Here is a 16758-nt window from a genome sequence, read left to right on the forward strand (position 1 = left end):
CTTTTGTTTCTTCTCATTTTGGGGGGAAACAGCCCAGCGGTCTGCGCAAGAACTCCCTCATATTGAGAAATACAGTATCAACAGTTGCTCTGTGAATGGAGGTCATGAAATGATCGTGACTGGATCAAATTTTCTTCCAGAATCCAAAATCATTTTTCTTGAAAAAGGACAAGGTAAATAATAACAATATTTGAGTTGCTTTGAGTCTTAGCTATTGAGAATAAAAAAATAATTGCGATTTTTACAAGCTTAGAATAGATTTAAAAATTAAAGTGTAGAGAATATGAACAGTTGGCATTTTCTCTTGTGGACAGAGAAATCAGAAATGAAAAATTATCAGAAGGTTTTGTTAAATTATCATGAATTTATCTTTTGAAATTCAGTAAAAATATTTTTTTAATTTAGCAAAGAATGTACATAATAAAAGATAATGTAGGTAAGTAGAACTTTTAACTGTTTTGCTTTGTATAGTCTCAATAACAACCAAATAAAACTTTAAAAAGTAGCAATTGTTTTTACTATTTAATTAATCAGTTATCCATGGAGTGAAAGACAGTTGTCTAGGCATTGAGGATCTAATGGGAAGTAAAAGATACAAGTGCTATGAAGTAAGAGTGAGTGAATAATGAACTATTTGTGTATTAGGTGACCCATAAACATACATAACTCCTAGTCCTCAAGTTACTTCAAGCCAGTAGAAGCGATCCTATTGGGTCCTGAGAGTAAATCTTCACAGGAGCGACAGCCTTTTCTTTCTCACACTGAGCCACAAGTGGTGCCACTAGAATGCCTTTTTATTTCACATCATAATGGAATAATTTTCTGTACAGGTTGTATTTTATATGAAAAAAGAAGTAGAAGAACACCGTATTTAAAAGCGACCCCTCCTTTCTACTGTTAAACAAACTCATTTGAGTCTCAATACCATAAATATGTTTGTATAAGACTGTTCACTGTAGAATTCCGAAGCTTTTAAGTGGGATCGTGTTAAATGGTGGCAGTTGTTGGCCTCTGATGAGGCTGAGTTGTGTACATGTCTAAAGCACTTTTGAGGAGCCCCTTCAGTTTTCAGACTCGTCTATTCCTAATCTTTCCAGCCTCCTTTCTTATGTATACTTCTCAGCATAGCTCCCTGTATCATGTGGTTTCTTGTCTGTCTGTCTGTGCTCATCTGTTTCTTCTCTGCCTACACTTCCCTTCTACCATACTACTTTATCTTTATGCCTCAGTTCAAACACTCTTCTAAGAAGTCACCCCAAGACTGCTTGAAGGAACCTGACCTCTGTGCTCTTGGTACATCCAGAGAGCACCTTTATTAATCATTGTACCTATCACAGTTTATGATAATGAACTGCTTGTAGTTGCCTTTCATCTACAGAGTGACAGGTAGGAAATCCTGCCTCCGTAATCTTGTAATCCAGTGTGCATGCGGAACGTGGGGATTGATGAGTTTAGCTATAATTCTGCGTATGCACAGCACTTGCATATATTCTCCCCAGTGCCCCAGAGAGGGTTATTGTCGAGTTACTGAAAGGCATGGTGACTGTCAAGAGGCTTATATGGGTTAGTCACCAGGTAAATGCCTATTCCAGAAAAAGAACACTTTCCAATATAGCAGGAAGGCTCAAATACTGTGATATGATCAGTGGAAAACTGGGGGTGCTGGAGTAAAAACTAGTAGATGGAACTCTTCCCAGATAACAGTACTCTGAATCATGTGGATGAAGAGATGGGAAGTATACCGGTCAGATTTTCAGGTGACAGGGTTATGGAAAGCCTAAGGAAAACCAGCAGGATCAAGAGGACCCTGACTAGGATGCTTGAGCGTGGTGGTAGTAGAATTGTGGTGACCAGAAGAGTACTTGTCTGTCCACGTAGGGTGAGAATTCATGAGCTGAGAAAGCTTTCATTAATAGAGACATCTTCACTGAGGCAGGGAGAGCCTGAGTCACTCTCTTGAATGAAGCTGAATCATTTCCAGCTTGGACTATTCAAGTCTGAGCCTGGTGTGATTGCAGTGAGATGGTTACTGTGAAGGAGCAAGTCCAAAGCGGTTACCAGGCAGGTTAAAATGCTGTGTTGTAAGTGCCGAACTGGGAATGCTAGCCAGGAGAAGAGGAGGAGATGCCGGCAAACATGGTATAGCTGCTTTTAAACACCTGAAATACTGTCTCACAGTGCCAACCTAAACTAAAACCAAACACATCCTAGTTGAGGTGATTCCAAGTCATAGTGACGTCGTAGGACAGAGCAGAACTGCCCCCATTGGGTTTCCAAGGCTATAAATCTTGACTGAAGCAGACTGCCACACCTTTCTCCCTCAGAGTGGCTGGTGGCTTTGAGTTGCTGACTTGTGATTATCAGCTAAGTACTTAACCACTGCACCACCAGGGCTCCTTCACAGACATTGTTCTTATGTTTTTCTTGAATGGCCACAAGGAGTAGTACATAGATCTCGTGGTTGGTTATTAAAAGAAACACTTCATTTATAAAGAGCTTTCCAGCAGGCATGCAAAGATGGAATGGGTGGTCGATTACTTGGTGAGGAACGTGGGGCTTACAAGCTAACGCGGGGCCATGTTTGGTGGGGTACTGTTGGAGGGCTTTCCCGCACCACTTGGACGGGGAGTGTGGCAATTTAACCTCGGTAACTTGTATTAGGCCAGGTTGACTAGAGAAACAAATTCATTCACACTCATATATGTAAGAGCTTTATATCAAGAAATAATTATTTTAAAAGTAATGATATGTCAAGCATAAATCCCAGCCCCTTCTAGATTCAGTCCTTCTTCAGATTCAAGAAATCGCATAGAGTGATGCAGGATGCAGGAATAGCACAGGCCAGTGGGTGCAGAGTGCAGATGCAGTGGCGGTGGAAGCATCACAGAACTGTCACAGGTCCCAGAATGCCTGGTCAGCAAGAAGGTGAAGACAGGGGGGTGGGAAGTGGGGTTCCCAGACCCTTCTTATGATGCCATGCCCACAAGGAGTTGCCATCAGGCTGTGGCCTAATTAGCAGGTAAACTCCACCCCTACACTTTCAGGTATCCTCAAGTTGACATGAAAGTAGACAACTACCACACCGCTTAAGCTCTTTCTTTCATTTGTTTCTTTTTATTTCATGGATACACATTTTATTTTCAGAATGGAATTCATAAATCACCAATACATGTGTGATACATGCAGTAGAATTTGTTTGTATGCTTTCTGACTTGAATTATTTTTTAATTGTCAAATTGTTTCTTTCAACAGATGGTCGACCTCAGTGGGAGGTAGAAGGGAAAATAATCAGGGAAAAATGCCAAGGGGTGAGAAATTTACTTTTTTTAAGTGGTTTAATAAGGAAATTGAACAATTTTGTCTTAATGCTATAGATAAAAGTGTCTATTGAGTAATAATAGAAAAATAAAGTATAAATTTTAGAAGCTTAGAAGTACATTCCTAATATTAAAAGTAAAGCTTGGGAAAAATAAACAATTGGTCTATCTTCCCCTTTTTGTGTTTAGGAAAATTAGAAATGGAAGATTATCAGTAGGTTCTTATTGGGGTTGGTTATTTCTCAGAATACAATTATTTTCAGCAAAGAACATATATAGTGGCAAACAACAAGCGGAGGACAAACCTTCAGGGGTGTGTGTGTTTAGCTTCCTAACTCCTCAGCTGCTGTAGTAAAGCCTTCCCGAAAGCCACACTGAGAAGCTGAACTCCCTTCCCATCCTGGTTGAAATGGAGACAATCTTCCATAGAGGAGAGAATGCCATTTTCCACACTGTTCTCCAAAAACTTGGAGAGATTAGGTTAAGGATTGCATTTGTTTGGAAGTAAAAGTTTTCACCGTATTTGTATAAACTTTGTATGTGGACACAGATTTTGTGTACCTAGAACACTTCGAATATAAAATTTAGGGTAAGCTCTAAACCAGGGGTCCTCAAACTTTTTAACCAGGGGGCCAGTTCACTGTCCCTCAAACCTGTTGGAGGGCTAGACTATAGTTAAAAAGCAAAAACAAAAACAACTATGAACAAATTCCTATGCACACTGCACATATCTTATTTTGAAGTAAAATAACAAATGGGGCAAAAACATCCGGCGGGCCGGATAAATGTCCTCGGCGGGCCGCATGTGGCCCACAGGCCATAGTTTGAGGACCCCTGCTCTAAACTGTATAGAGGGCTAACAACAATATGAGAAGAAAATGTTCTGAAGTTAATTTTGGTGATTATCCAACTCTCCATAATATGATTGAACAAGTGTAATATTCTAAGTATATGCCAATAAAACACAGAAAAAATTTGAAACTATTTAACCTGGGAAATGTTAAACATGGTCAAAACCAGGGTTGATTTCCAGTTGGGCAGCATGTAATACTCATTAAAGTATCTCATTTCTCAGACTGATTTTATTTCTGCTACAGGCAGATAAAATTAGGCAGATAAAAAGTTTCTTCTTTTTTAATGATTTACTTGAAGCACACTTTAAGTCTTGTGCCAAGACTGAAGTAGCCATGTAGTAGATCTCCACGGGAGTTTCATGAGCAGTCAATGTGCCTTGTAGCTCAGACTCATGAATTATGTTGAGTTTAGCAGGTGCATTTCATTTTTAGTTCGGAGTGTAACTCAATCTTCTTTTCCATTCTCCTTAGGCTCACATTGTCCTTGAAGTTCCTCCATATCATAACCCAACAGTTACAGCTGCAGTGCAGGTGCACTTTTATCTTTGCAATGGCAAGAGGAAAAAAAGCCAGTCTCAACGCTTTACTTACACACCAGGTACAGGTGTTGTTGTGGTGGTTTATTCTGGAGCTTTCTTTCTTAATAAATAAAAAGTTGCTTGATAAGACCTATGTCAGAATGTTTAAAATCGGGTGCTGATAAGCAAGAAGAAACCTACATAAAATCTGTGGCGTTGATGTTGGCTTTAGATTTTAGATGTGATAGCAGTTTTGTAGTCTAGGAAATTTTAAAACATAGTAGATTTGAAGTCTTTTTCTTTAAGTAGCTACCAGACATCACCAGCATTACCAAAGGACATGTGTTTATGAACACACATGGTCTCCTGGGTTCTGAACTCCCCTGTGCCCTTAGCACTGTAGGAAAGTAGCTTGCTTGCCTACCTCACAATATCTCTCATCAAGCTTTCCCAATCAGATGACGTCTTCATAGGTTTTCAGTTGGCAAGGAACAACTGAACCTTCCTCTGGGCTGGAGGAGATAAAAATTTGATTCCAAAGATCCTGGTTTTATAGATTCTCTACCCCATCAAGGGAGGCTTCCATACTTTGGTTATATGCTTCCAAAATTAAACTTAATGCCATCAAGCTGATTCTGATTCACAGTAACCCTCTAGAACAGGGTAGCATTGTCCAGGTGAGATTCCAAGACTAACTCTCCATAATTAAGGAGCCTCAGCAGCTGATGATTTTGAACTGCTCATCTTTCAGTTAGTAGCCCCATTTGTAACCACCACAGCAACCAAGACTAGAACATCCATTTATTATAGAGACCTTCTGTAGTAGTTACCAAGCCATAGGATTTTTTCTTTTAATTTTTTTATATTGAGCCTTATTCTTCAAAACTTACTCTTGCAGAAAACTCTTAAATGGCTTGTAGTAAGCAGTACCGAAGTGCTGGTCAATCCTGATACATGTTCAGAGTACATATGACAAGTCTCATCGTCCTAACTTCTGAGGGTATTCTGGCTGTGCTTCCTCCAATCTGATTGCTTTGTTCTTCTGGCAACCCAGGGCACTTTACAGTATTCTTTGCCAACAAATAAAGTATATCAGCTTTTCCTCAGTAATAATTAGTACTTGCATAACATGGGCTCTGTTCTTAGTACTGCTATAAGTTCATTATAAACTAATTTTATCTTCACAATCGTCTCTGAAGTACATTGTGTTACTACTGTTTTACAGATGAAGAAACAGTGGTTATGTAAGAACATGCTCAAGATCTTGCAGCATTTACAGTTCTAGATTCAAAATTCGCATACAAACAGCGTGGCTCCAGAATCTGAGCTTATAACTGTTACACCAGAGTGCATCTCAGATTTGTTTATTTAGTAAAACATGGAACATTTTTTGTGCACTTATAAATGCACACATAACGGTGCATTTGTTTTCCTGTAATTCCACATGGGACTGTTTTACAAATAAAAGAACTAGGGACAAAACTAATAATGTGGCAGCGGAGAGATTTGAATCCAGACAATCCAGTATAGATAATATAAATACATCAGCATCTGCAAAGGCTGGTGGCTTTTGGGACCTTGGAGAATTAAAAGAGCTGGAAGAAATGAACTTTAACAAGGAGGTGGCGTAATAGATTTATCTCCAAAAAAGAATTTTCTCCCATTTGTTCCCATCTCTTTGTAAAATGTCAATGATCCGTTAAGTCCTTTCTCAAATTACTGTGGAGAATGAATTTCTAGGGCTAGAGTAAAGTCATGGAGATCATTTACCATGCTTGCACGATAGTCTGAGGCGAGATGATAGGCTTTGAACCAATGTGGTGGCAGTGGAGAAATGTATTTGGATTTCAAGGCCATTTAGATAAAGTCTATAGAGCTAAGTGATGGGTTGGCTGTGAAGGTGGGGGTGTGAGAGGGAGGGTGGTGTAAAGGATGCCCTGGCTGTTTGGGGCTTGTGTAACTAGACTGGTGATGGTGTAGTGAGAGCTCGGGAAATGTCTTTCGTGTTCAATAGACTGGCATCCCTGGGTTGCAAGCATCCAACTTACAGAGTCCTTCAGACTGTTTCTGTCATGGCCAACAGAGTCAACCAAGAACAGATAGGAATTTTTACAATTGATTTGTGATCAGAACTGGAATGGGACATTTTACTGTTGAAAGCCCTGGCCCAGGTACTCAGGAGAGGTGCACTGACTTTTCTGGAAGCTGATATATGAAATGAAATTATTTGGTAGGACTGTGGAGAACCATGCACATTCAGAGCAACATAATTGCCTGCCCTCACCGAGGAGGGCAAAATGGTTTCAAAACGCTGCTTTAATGTGACATAATTTGCCCTCACTTTGAAGCGATTGAACCAGTCAGAAGAAGGAGAATTTCTTCATCACGCTTATGTACACTTACTGTACGTGCAGCTTTTAAATCACCGAGAAAGCGCCAAGCATTTTCTTGCACTAAAGCAAAACTAATTATGAACTATATGCACCTGCTCTCACTGACCTACAAATACATATTTATTTATTTATTTATCTGTTTATTTTGGACCTACAAATTCTTAAAAGACATGTTTAGGAAAGGCTCTCTTTTGTAATCTAGGACTGTCTGTTCTAGTTTATAAAGTAAGGTGATGATAAATCCCTGCATCATAAAGTTGGTCTTGAAGTGAATTGGGATCTTTCTGTTGCAAATGACAGAAACCCAACTCAAACCCCAGTTTTTCTATGGGGAAAGCAGGTGGACTGCTATGACTGGGCCACCTGAAGGGCCCCCTGACCCACGGTACAGTAATTGAGCCATGTGACTGACATGTCCATTAAAGTGAGGAAGCCTAGGGAAAGGAAATTCTCTAAAGGGAGGGGTGGGCCTGACAGGGATGGATATACACAATTAAATGAGATAATGCATATAAAGTGCCCAATACAGAGCCTTCCCCAAAATAAAGCTTAATGTACATTAGCCTCTATTATTACCGGCTCCACCCCCTTGCTCCCTAAAACAAACAAAAAAACCTGTTCCTAAGGGATTCCCTTCTTCTGAAGCAGAGCTGAAACTGAGTGCATCCGGAGTGATGACCTATTTGCTGCCACATCCTGTTGAGATGATTGAAATCTGTTTTGACTGATCATTGTGTCCCAGCATCCTCCCAGTGACTGGCGCGTGGTGGACACATAATAAACATCTTTCAGTGCATGCGTTGAGAATTTCATGAGCAGTCTCATGACCAAAATAAGTATGTTATGTTTTAGAGGGATATTCCCTTTTGTGGTGCGTGCTCTTGTGTTTAGAAATAAATGTATTGACCATAATAATTCCCGTAGCTAGGTTTCTTTTCATCAGTTATAAGGATTCAGTGAGATGATGGCATCGACTTTTTCCAGTACTACTTTTGATTCTCCCCACTACTCACACTGTCATGTGGAAAACATACTCTAGAAGTCCGATAAACGTCAGATTTGTGATTTCTGATAGAAATCTGCAAACCTGCGAAACCAAATGACTGACAAAAGTTCAGTGTTTCTATTGGCAGTAAATCTTTACAGAAGCCGAGGGCCACACCCTTACCTTGTGACACACTATTGAGGTTTCAACCGTTGAGCTTTTTGGTTAGCAGCTGAGTGTTTTAATTGCTGCACCATACAGGCTTCTTTCTAATGGCTTTAAAAAAATAATATATCAACCTCTATATCACTTTGATTCCTACTATAGCAACCCTATAGGGCAGAGGGAAACTGCTTTGTAGGGTTTCTGAGGCTGTAAATTTTTAAGGAAACAGACTGTTCTACCTTTCTTCTGCAGAGAAGCTGGTAGGTTCAAACCATTGACCTTTCATTGGACAGCCCAGTGCTTAACACAGTGTGCCACGAAGGGTCCTAGATTAATGTGCATGATGAAAAAGCCTCAAAAGACATAAAAAGCAAACAGTAAAAAGTAAAGCTCCCTTCTCTACCTTAGCCAACTTACTTTCCCTTTCCAGATGCAAATTCCACAGTTACTTTCTTTTTTTTCTTAAATCATTTTTTGGGGGACTCATGCAGCACTTATCACAATCCATCCATTGTGTCCAGCACATTTGTTGTCATCATTATTCTCAAAACGTTTGCTTTCTACTTGAGCCCTTGGTATCAGCTCCTCACTTCGCCCCTCCCACTCCCCCCTTCCACTTCATGAACCCTTGATAATTTATAAATTATTGTTTTTTCATGTCTTACACTGTCTGACGTCTCCCTTCATCCACTTTGCTGTTGTCTGCCCCCCAGGGAGGGGGTTATATATAGATTCTTGTAATTGGTTCTCCCTCTCCACCCCTCCCTCCCGGTATCACCAATAAGTCACATATTATACATATTTTTCTGCAACTTGTTTTTGTCACTTAGCAACATGTCTTAAAGATCTTTCCATATCATTTCAAAAAGCTCTATGCAGTTGTTGTTACTGATTTAAAGGTGAATACCTTAAGAGCCAGAACCAATCTCTCGTCATGCTGGAACTGTGGGTTAGGTGTTGGGCTGCTAAACAGAAGGTCTACAGTTCAAATTCACCATACCCTCCAAAGGAGAATGATGAGGCTGCCGCCTTCCCAAAGGTATATCGTCTCAAAAACTCTTAAGGAGTACCACTGTGATTTGGAATAAACTTGGTAGCCGTGGGTTTTGAGTCTTCCCTAAGGGCATTTGAATCTTTACCTTTTGGCTTGAATGCACGTTATAGTTTTGTAGCCTAGAATGAAGGCCTGTCATAATTATTTTCTGTTTTTTGAAATAACATTTTCTTTAATCATTTGCTTTTCAGTTTTGATGAAACAAGAACACAGGGAAGAGATTGACTTGTCTTCACTTCCATCTTTGCCTGTGCCTCATCCTGCCCAGGCCCAGAGGTCTTCCTCAGATCCAGGGCACCCACATGATAGTGTTCTGTCAGCACAAAGAAGCTTGGTTTGTCCTGTCCAGCAAGCATATGTATCAATGGTAACCTCCTCCCATCTGCCACAGTTGCAATGTAGGGATGAGAGTGCTGGTAAAGAACAGCATATGCTGCCTTCTCCAGTGGTACACCAGGCTTTTCAAGTCACACCTGCACCTCCTGTGGGGTCTTCCTACCAGCCTATGCAAACTAATGTGTACAATGGACCAACTTGTCTTCCTCTTAGTGCTGCCTCTCCTCAAGAGTTTGATTCAATTTTGTTCCAGCAGGATGCAGCTGCTCCTAGTTTAATAAATCTTAGCTGTCAACCACTGTCATCCATACCATTTCATTCTTCAAATTCAGGCTCAACAGGACATCTCTTAGCACATACACCTCATTCTGTGCAGACCCCACCTCATCTACAGTCAATGGGATATCATTGTTCAAATGTAGGACAAAGGTCTCTTTCTTCTCCGGTGCCTGACCAGGTCACAGGGCAGCCATCCCCTCAGTTACAGCCCATTACATATGGCTCTTCACATTCAGGGTCTGCTTCAACAGCTTCCCCTGCAGCCTCTCATCCCCTGGCCAGTTCACCAATTTCTGGCCCACCATCTCCTCAGCTGCAGCCTATGCCTTACCAGTCTCCTAGCTCAGGAACTGCCTCATCACCATCTTCAGCCACCAGGATGCATTCTGGACAGCACACAACTCAAGCACAAAGTACAGGCCAGGGAAGTCTTCCTGCACCTTCAACCTTAATATGTCACAGTTTGTGTGACACAACTTCATTTTCACCTGATGGAGCAACTGTGAGCATTAAACCTGAGCCTGAAGACCGGGAGCCTAACTTTGCAACCATTGGCCTACAGGACATCACTCTAGATGATGGTAAGTTCATCTTTGTGTTCTTGAAACAATGACATTCAATTGACCATGTGTTGTTTAGTAGCATGTGGCCTTCAAATAAGTTACTGCTATTCGAAGTCGGTGTCAATTTATAACTTGGAGAATAAATTTGAAAAATCTTTGAAGTCTATTTCTTACTAATAGTCACTGCTAAGTAGGGCATCTTCTAAAAAATATGTAGTCTAGATGTCTAGAGAATAGAATTCAAGGGTGTTAATTTCATAAATATTATAAAGTGCCCTCACTTGCAAAGCACAGAGATAGATAGTGGCAGTAGTAGGAGTGCATTAAGATAAGAGTTTCTGCACTGTTGTTTCATACAAGTAATGAATCAGCTCTGCCTTGTGCCCCTTCTAGCTTGCTGAGTTGGGTAGCAGTGATGGTAGGAGAGGGGATTGGTTTGCTGCCGCTGCTGCTACAGCTGTGGACACAAGTATCCAAGGGGACTGTAAATGTAGTAAGTTGGCATATAGACATCTGATCTATGATTTTTTTTGGAGAACAACCTGAAATAGCAGGCATCTCAATAATTGAAAATTCCCCAAGAATAAGGTCTTTAGACAACAAGTTGAGAGAGTTTTCTGGCTCTCTCATTGATGTGACGTGATATTTTATTTAAATTGGAATCCAGTGAAAGCTACCTTACTATTTTCCAAAGTGAGAATTCTAAAGATTGTGAAACATAGTTGTCTAGCCTCCCTGGCGGTAATCCCGAGTGTGGTTCAGGGTAAATGTTAACTCTGTATTAAAGTTTATCATACCTGGAATGTCTACTAGAGTGATTACAGTGAGTAATTTCTTAAGAATTACAGGCCTACAATATATAACAAATTTTATGTAAAACGATGTTCTCTGCTTTGGGTACAAAATCACTGATATAATTAAACTGCCAGGGAGGCTAGAGAAACAAAACCAGTGACACTGTATACATATAAGAAGTAATTAAAAAATTGTCAAGAAAACAAACATCCCAGTCAAGTCTAACTCAAGTCCATGGGTTTGATGCTAACCAGAACCCTCTTTAGACTCATGGAAGCCAAAGTCTGATGATGCAGGATGGTGAGATGCAGTGAGATCACAGGCCAGTGGGTGCAGAATGAATCCAAGATTGATGGGAACGTGATAGGGTGCCAACAGCTTTGAAGTTGGCTCCCGGGGTCGGTGGCCCACATGGGTCACTCCTAGAGGCAGACAGAGTCCCAGTAAGGATGACGGTGATGGGCAAGAGAGAAAAGAGAACTTCCCATTATCTCTTAATAAAAGACCACGCCCCAAGGAGGCATCATCAAGCTGTGATCTGATTTGGTAGGTTGAACTCCACCCCTACACATCCACATAGTTGCAAGTTGATATAAAATCTGCCACAATGGGGTATGGGATTTTAGTACTTTCTCTGGTGCTGTACTAATCTTGTGCACAAAAATAATTCTAGATTACCCATCTCTTTTTACAGAGCTAAAGAGGCTGAATTCACTATTTAATTGCAAAACTGATACTAAATTCCTTATCCCAGACAGGGGGTGAGGAAATTAGCCCCTCTCCCAGGACTTTGCAGTCAGAACACAAACGGGTCTCAGTTGCTGTGGCCAAGATGTGAAAGAGGCACATGTAGAATATCAACAAAGAAATGTGATTGGTTTCCCAGGAAGGTTTGAGACATCCTTGGGAAAAGTTAACATTTTAGTCGCAAAGTTTTAGAGGGTGGATGTGTTTTTTTAGTCATTGAAGATCAGAGGGCAAATCAGACAGCATAGCAGTGACATAGAAATGGGCCTGGATTGTGTGATGATTGGTGGCTGGAGGGTGAGTTAGGTATCATACAGCGTGGCTTTCAAAGCCATGTGGTAACGGGATAGGTTATTTGTATGGACACAGAAGGTGTATGTATGTGTGAACTGAAAGAACGTTGACAGTGTGTACAGTGCTTTCCTGTTCGTGATCTACTGTAAAGTCTCCTCCAATCTTCTCTCTGAGGTGGATGGTAGCTTAGAAAGTTGGTCTTCACTGTCAGGCCTAAGACTAAGAATCCGATCTTCTCAATCCTCTTTTTGTTGCAGACTACAGTTGCCTCTTAGCAGCAGCAGGCGTGGATTCTTAGGCTGTGCAGAATCCCATTGCATGAACACCTATTCACAATTGCAATCTCATCTGTTACACGTGCATTGGCCCTGGTAGTAAGCATTTTGCGGTTTTCATTGTGCACATCCTTCAGAGAACCGGGGGGGGGGGGGGGGGGGAGGAGACTACCACTATTCTACAAAACAGATTTGGAACATGTGTTTTTGAATGTGACCTCTTCATTCCTTTAAAGTCTCTAGGTAGCACAGACAGTTTGTTCTGGGCTACAAACCAAAAGGTTGGTAGTTTTAATCTACCACTGGCATTTCTGAAGAAAGGTCATAGAGCCTGCCCAAACTGATTACTAACACTTAAAATAAACTTTGCAATTTGATTTTACTTTGACTTATCTGTGTATCATGAAGTACAAAGTAATTGCCACTTTATAACCACAAAGCACAAATTTTTTTTAAAAATTGTACTGTACCTGTTAAATATGATCATCACATAGTTGTTGCTAACCTTATTTCTGTTTTTATATTTATTTACTCCCTTTAACCACATTAAAGTTAAGAACAAAATAGGCTTTTAATTTTGAAGTTTTTAAATAGAGCCAGGAATCATTCCAATATGCTTTTAGCAGTGTGAATTTTAAAGTGTTAATTTTTTATTCTAACTCAGTGACATTTAATATAGAAGGTACTAGTGAACGTCAGCTCTGACATTCCAGCTCAAGCTGGAAATAAACTAACACACTCCCTCGTTTCATGGGTCAGCAGGCTGGGTTCTGCAGAGCCTCAGTATTCCTCCAGAGTCGTTGCACACGCTGTTAATGGCAATGTCTAGACCGAAGCCCCAAGCTCCTGTTTCAGGGCACTCACTTGGAGTTTCCCCAGTATCCTCATTTATGACTCTTACCAGTTTGTGGGGTTAGCAAGTAGAACAGACAAAATGCTGTTTTCTCTAGAGAGCCTTGGTTTGTGAGGGGGCCAGGACTGTTTTTAAAATGATAGATTCTCAAGATTCCTTCATGCTGGCGACCCCTTTGTTGTCTCTGGTGAAATTGTATTCCTGTGTGTACTTCCTCTCTAGCTGCTTTAGAACTTCTCAGGACCTTTTGAGTTCCAGGTGTCCTTGTTTCATGTGGCCTCGTGTACTACTGGAATTTTGAAGAAAAAAATTGAATCTTTCTGTAATAGCCCTGCACGTGTGTGAAACATTGACCTCCAGTCTCATAAACTCCAGCAACTTCACTCTTCCTCGCTTGGTCATTGAGGTAGTTCCTCCTCTGCTTGAAGTCTGGTGTTCTAGTTTCCCTCTCCTCGTGTGGTGTCTAGAAGGGAACCCGCTCCACCACCCCTTCCTTGGCCAGAATTCCCTGAGGTCTTATATTGAATCACAGGTACTACTAATTCATGTTCACCTTGGAGTTGTTCTGAGTTTTTTTCTTAAGATTTTTTTATGGTTCGGGTGAAAGTTTTGTTAGAGAACAAATTAAAGTGTGTGCATACTTGATTTTGTAACTGTAGCTGCAGCCCCCTCAGTGTCTCCCTTCTGTTTACACTACGGACGAAACTGTACAGTTTGCCTTATTCCATTTCCCTGAGGTGGTTGTGGTCCCACCTATCAACCTTCCCCACTAAAAGACTCCAGAACAGTTCTCTGCCTGTACTCGTATGGCTCTCTCCTCAGAGGGGATCCCTTTGGGTAAGAAGCGCAGCAGAACACCCACTTTGGCTTGAGCCAGTGTCTCCTTTCAAGCAGTGATCTTGGGAGGCTGTGCTGGGAACTTCTCTGTATTGTTCAAAGCCATGGTGCTGCTTCTCTTCCAGTTTTTCTTGCCTCCATCCCTGTCTCATTGTCTCTGCCTGAAGTGTGTTCACATCTTTCAAATCACCAAGGTAATGTGTAAACTTTTTTTTAGTATAGGCTCTGATAGTATGTGCATTATAGTGTATATGATGGTTTATAATTGTTTTGGTCACATTGTATACATTAAAACAGTGGATTTTATAAGAGCAACATAGAAATTGTCAGTGCTTGTACTTTAAAGATCATAATATTGTGGAATTAGACTGTTCTAGACCTTTAAGGACGGTCGGCTTAATTTGTGATTGAACTAACTGAACCCTGTTAGAGCTCACCATTGGAGCGCCTCCCACTTGTCCTCCTTTGTTTGCAAGCTACCAGCTGCGCAGCTGCAGCTCTTCAGCCGAGAAGAGACTGCACGTTAAATATAGCCTGACCTGCTGCTGCCTGAAAACTGACACTGACACTTGCAGGCTGATCCTGAATGTAGGGCATTTGCTAATTCGGCAATAAATGGCATCTAGACGTGACCTCAGCTGCTGCGTGTAGGTGACAGAAGAGCCTGCTTCCAAGTAGACAGTTTTCGAAAGCAAGGAAGTGAGAAATGCAGATTCTGGATTAGAGGGGAGGGGAGGTGGGGCCTGTGTGTCCAAGGACTGGCGTGGAAGAACAGAGGCAAATGTTATTTATTGTCTGTGTCCTAGTGCACGTGTCAGGTAGTGGTTTCACTGGTATTTATTATTATAACTAAATAAACAAAACAAAGTCATAGAGTCCGTGATTAGAGTGTATCCTGAATGAGGTATTTATCCACATATAGGCAATGGGGTAGGTGAATGTGGAGAATGTTGAACTGTCTCCTTCAACACCTGTTACCTGGAACTCTCTGGAGAAGCATGCATGTCCCATTCAACCTCAAACATGTTTGTTATGATATTAATAAAACATTATTGTGAATAATTTCAGAGGCAGCAAGTCCCCTAAACTGACACCATGACAGCTTTGAGGAAAGAGCCCTCGTGGTACAGTGGTGAAGTGCTCAACTGCTCACTAACCTTCAGCAGTTCAGAGCTCCTAGTTCTTCCACAGGTCAAGGGGGCAGTCACATCTGCAGAGGTGACAGCCCTGGGAACACTGTCGGAGGTTCCTGTCCCACTTTCCCTGTGTGTCTGCCAACTGCACCCCTATCCTGGGTAGCTTTGTAGGCAAGCCATGCTCATTTTTTTCCTAACAGCAAAATGTTTTTAAAAATAGGCATAGTGTGTTGGGACATACCTTGTCCAGGAAGTGGGGCACAGTTGGCACGTGTGTTATTTGCCCAAACATCTGGGGCTCCATAACTCACTCCCATCACATCTCTTCTGACACATAGCAACCCCATAGGATGGGGCAGAACTGTGGGTTTCCGAGACTGTAACTGGGAGTAGAAAGCCCTTTCTCTGAGGAACCATGTGATAGTTTCCAACTGCTACTTTTCTGATTGCTGCCCAGTGCTTAACCTCTGCCACCCGGGTTTCCTGGTGCTCTACATAGGGTAGCTCTAAATCAGAATGGACTCCACCATAGTGGGTTTGGTTTTGGGGACTTACGCTTTAGAGAGTGGCTCATGTGATCGGGACTCAGGACCTTAGCCATGACTGTCCTTGACGTTCAGTAAAAGAAGTGGATTTCAGGGAGCCAATAGAGTGGTCTGCGGGGCCGGCCCCAATCGCATCTATGAGACCCCACCACCCCACCCCCAAAAGAATGCGTTTCAGAGGACAGCACTGAAGCTACAGTTCCGGGAGAGAAACACATCTGATCAGAGCACACAGGAGCAAATAAAAGGGAAGGAGAGAGAATAGAACGCATCCTGGCCCTCCAAGCCCAAAGGATATCCCTGCTCAGAGCAGCCAATGCACAGAGAGGACCATAGGGCCGGCCCCACCACGAGACACAATGTCCCTCACTGACCCATAGCGCTGTGGGGGACAACACTGGAGACACGCTGGGAATTGTGCCTGATCTGACCCCACCACACTGTGGTGAAACACTCAGGGAATGCAACAGAGCAGCAAGGGGAACAAAGCAGTGAAGTCCCCAGAGAATACCAAAAATAGACTTTGGAGCCAGGACATGGCGCCCCATCAGATTTGACTATAAAATGCTCATAAAGGTCAACAAACAAACAATGTATAGGCTTTTCTTTTTTTGCCTTTTTTGGTTGTTGCTGTTTCAGTTTGTTTTGCCTTTTTTTGTTGTTTTGTTTTGCTCTATCTTGGTTTTCTGATTATTATTGTCCCTGCATGTCTATCTAGATAAGGTAAATGGGATAAACAATCCAGAGGAGAAAACAACGGGACCAATGATTCCAGGGGGACACGTGAGAAGGGGAGGCGGAAGAAAGAGGGG

The 16758-nt window shown here is 41.7% G+C and overlaps 1 protein-coding gene across 3 annotated transcripts in view; it reads left to right on the plus strand.

Moving 5' to 3' along the window:
• Positions 1–16758, plus strand: part of NFATC3 (nuclear factor of activated T cells 3) — a 94082-nt gene that overhangs the window by 58221 nt on the left and 19103 nt on the right. For all 3 annotated transcript variants that reach the window (XM_075536174.1, XM_075536173.1, XM_075536172.1), the window contains exons 6-9: positions 33–173; positions 3253–3308; positions 4643–4769; positions 9478–10482. In XM_075536174.1, coding sequence (XP_075392289.1) covers positions 33–173; positions 3253–3308; positions 4643–4769; positions 9478–10482 — 1329 coding nt within the window. The remainder of the gene's footprint in view (positions 1–32; positions 174–3252; positions 3309–4642; positions 4770–9477; positions 10483–16758) is intronic.

The sequence above is a fragment of the Tenrec ecaudatus genome, chromosome 18 (genome assembly GCF_050624435.1).
Source record: "Tenrec ecaudatus isolate mTenEca1 chromosome 18, mTenEca1.hap1, whole genome shotgun sequence".
In the NCBI taxonomy this organism is placed as follows: Eukaryota; Metazoa; Chordata; class Mammalia; order Afrosoricida; family Tenrecidae; genus Tenrec; species Tenrec ecaudatus.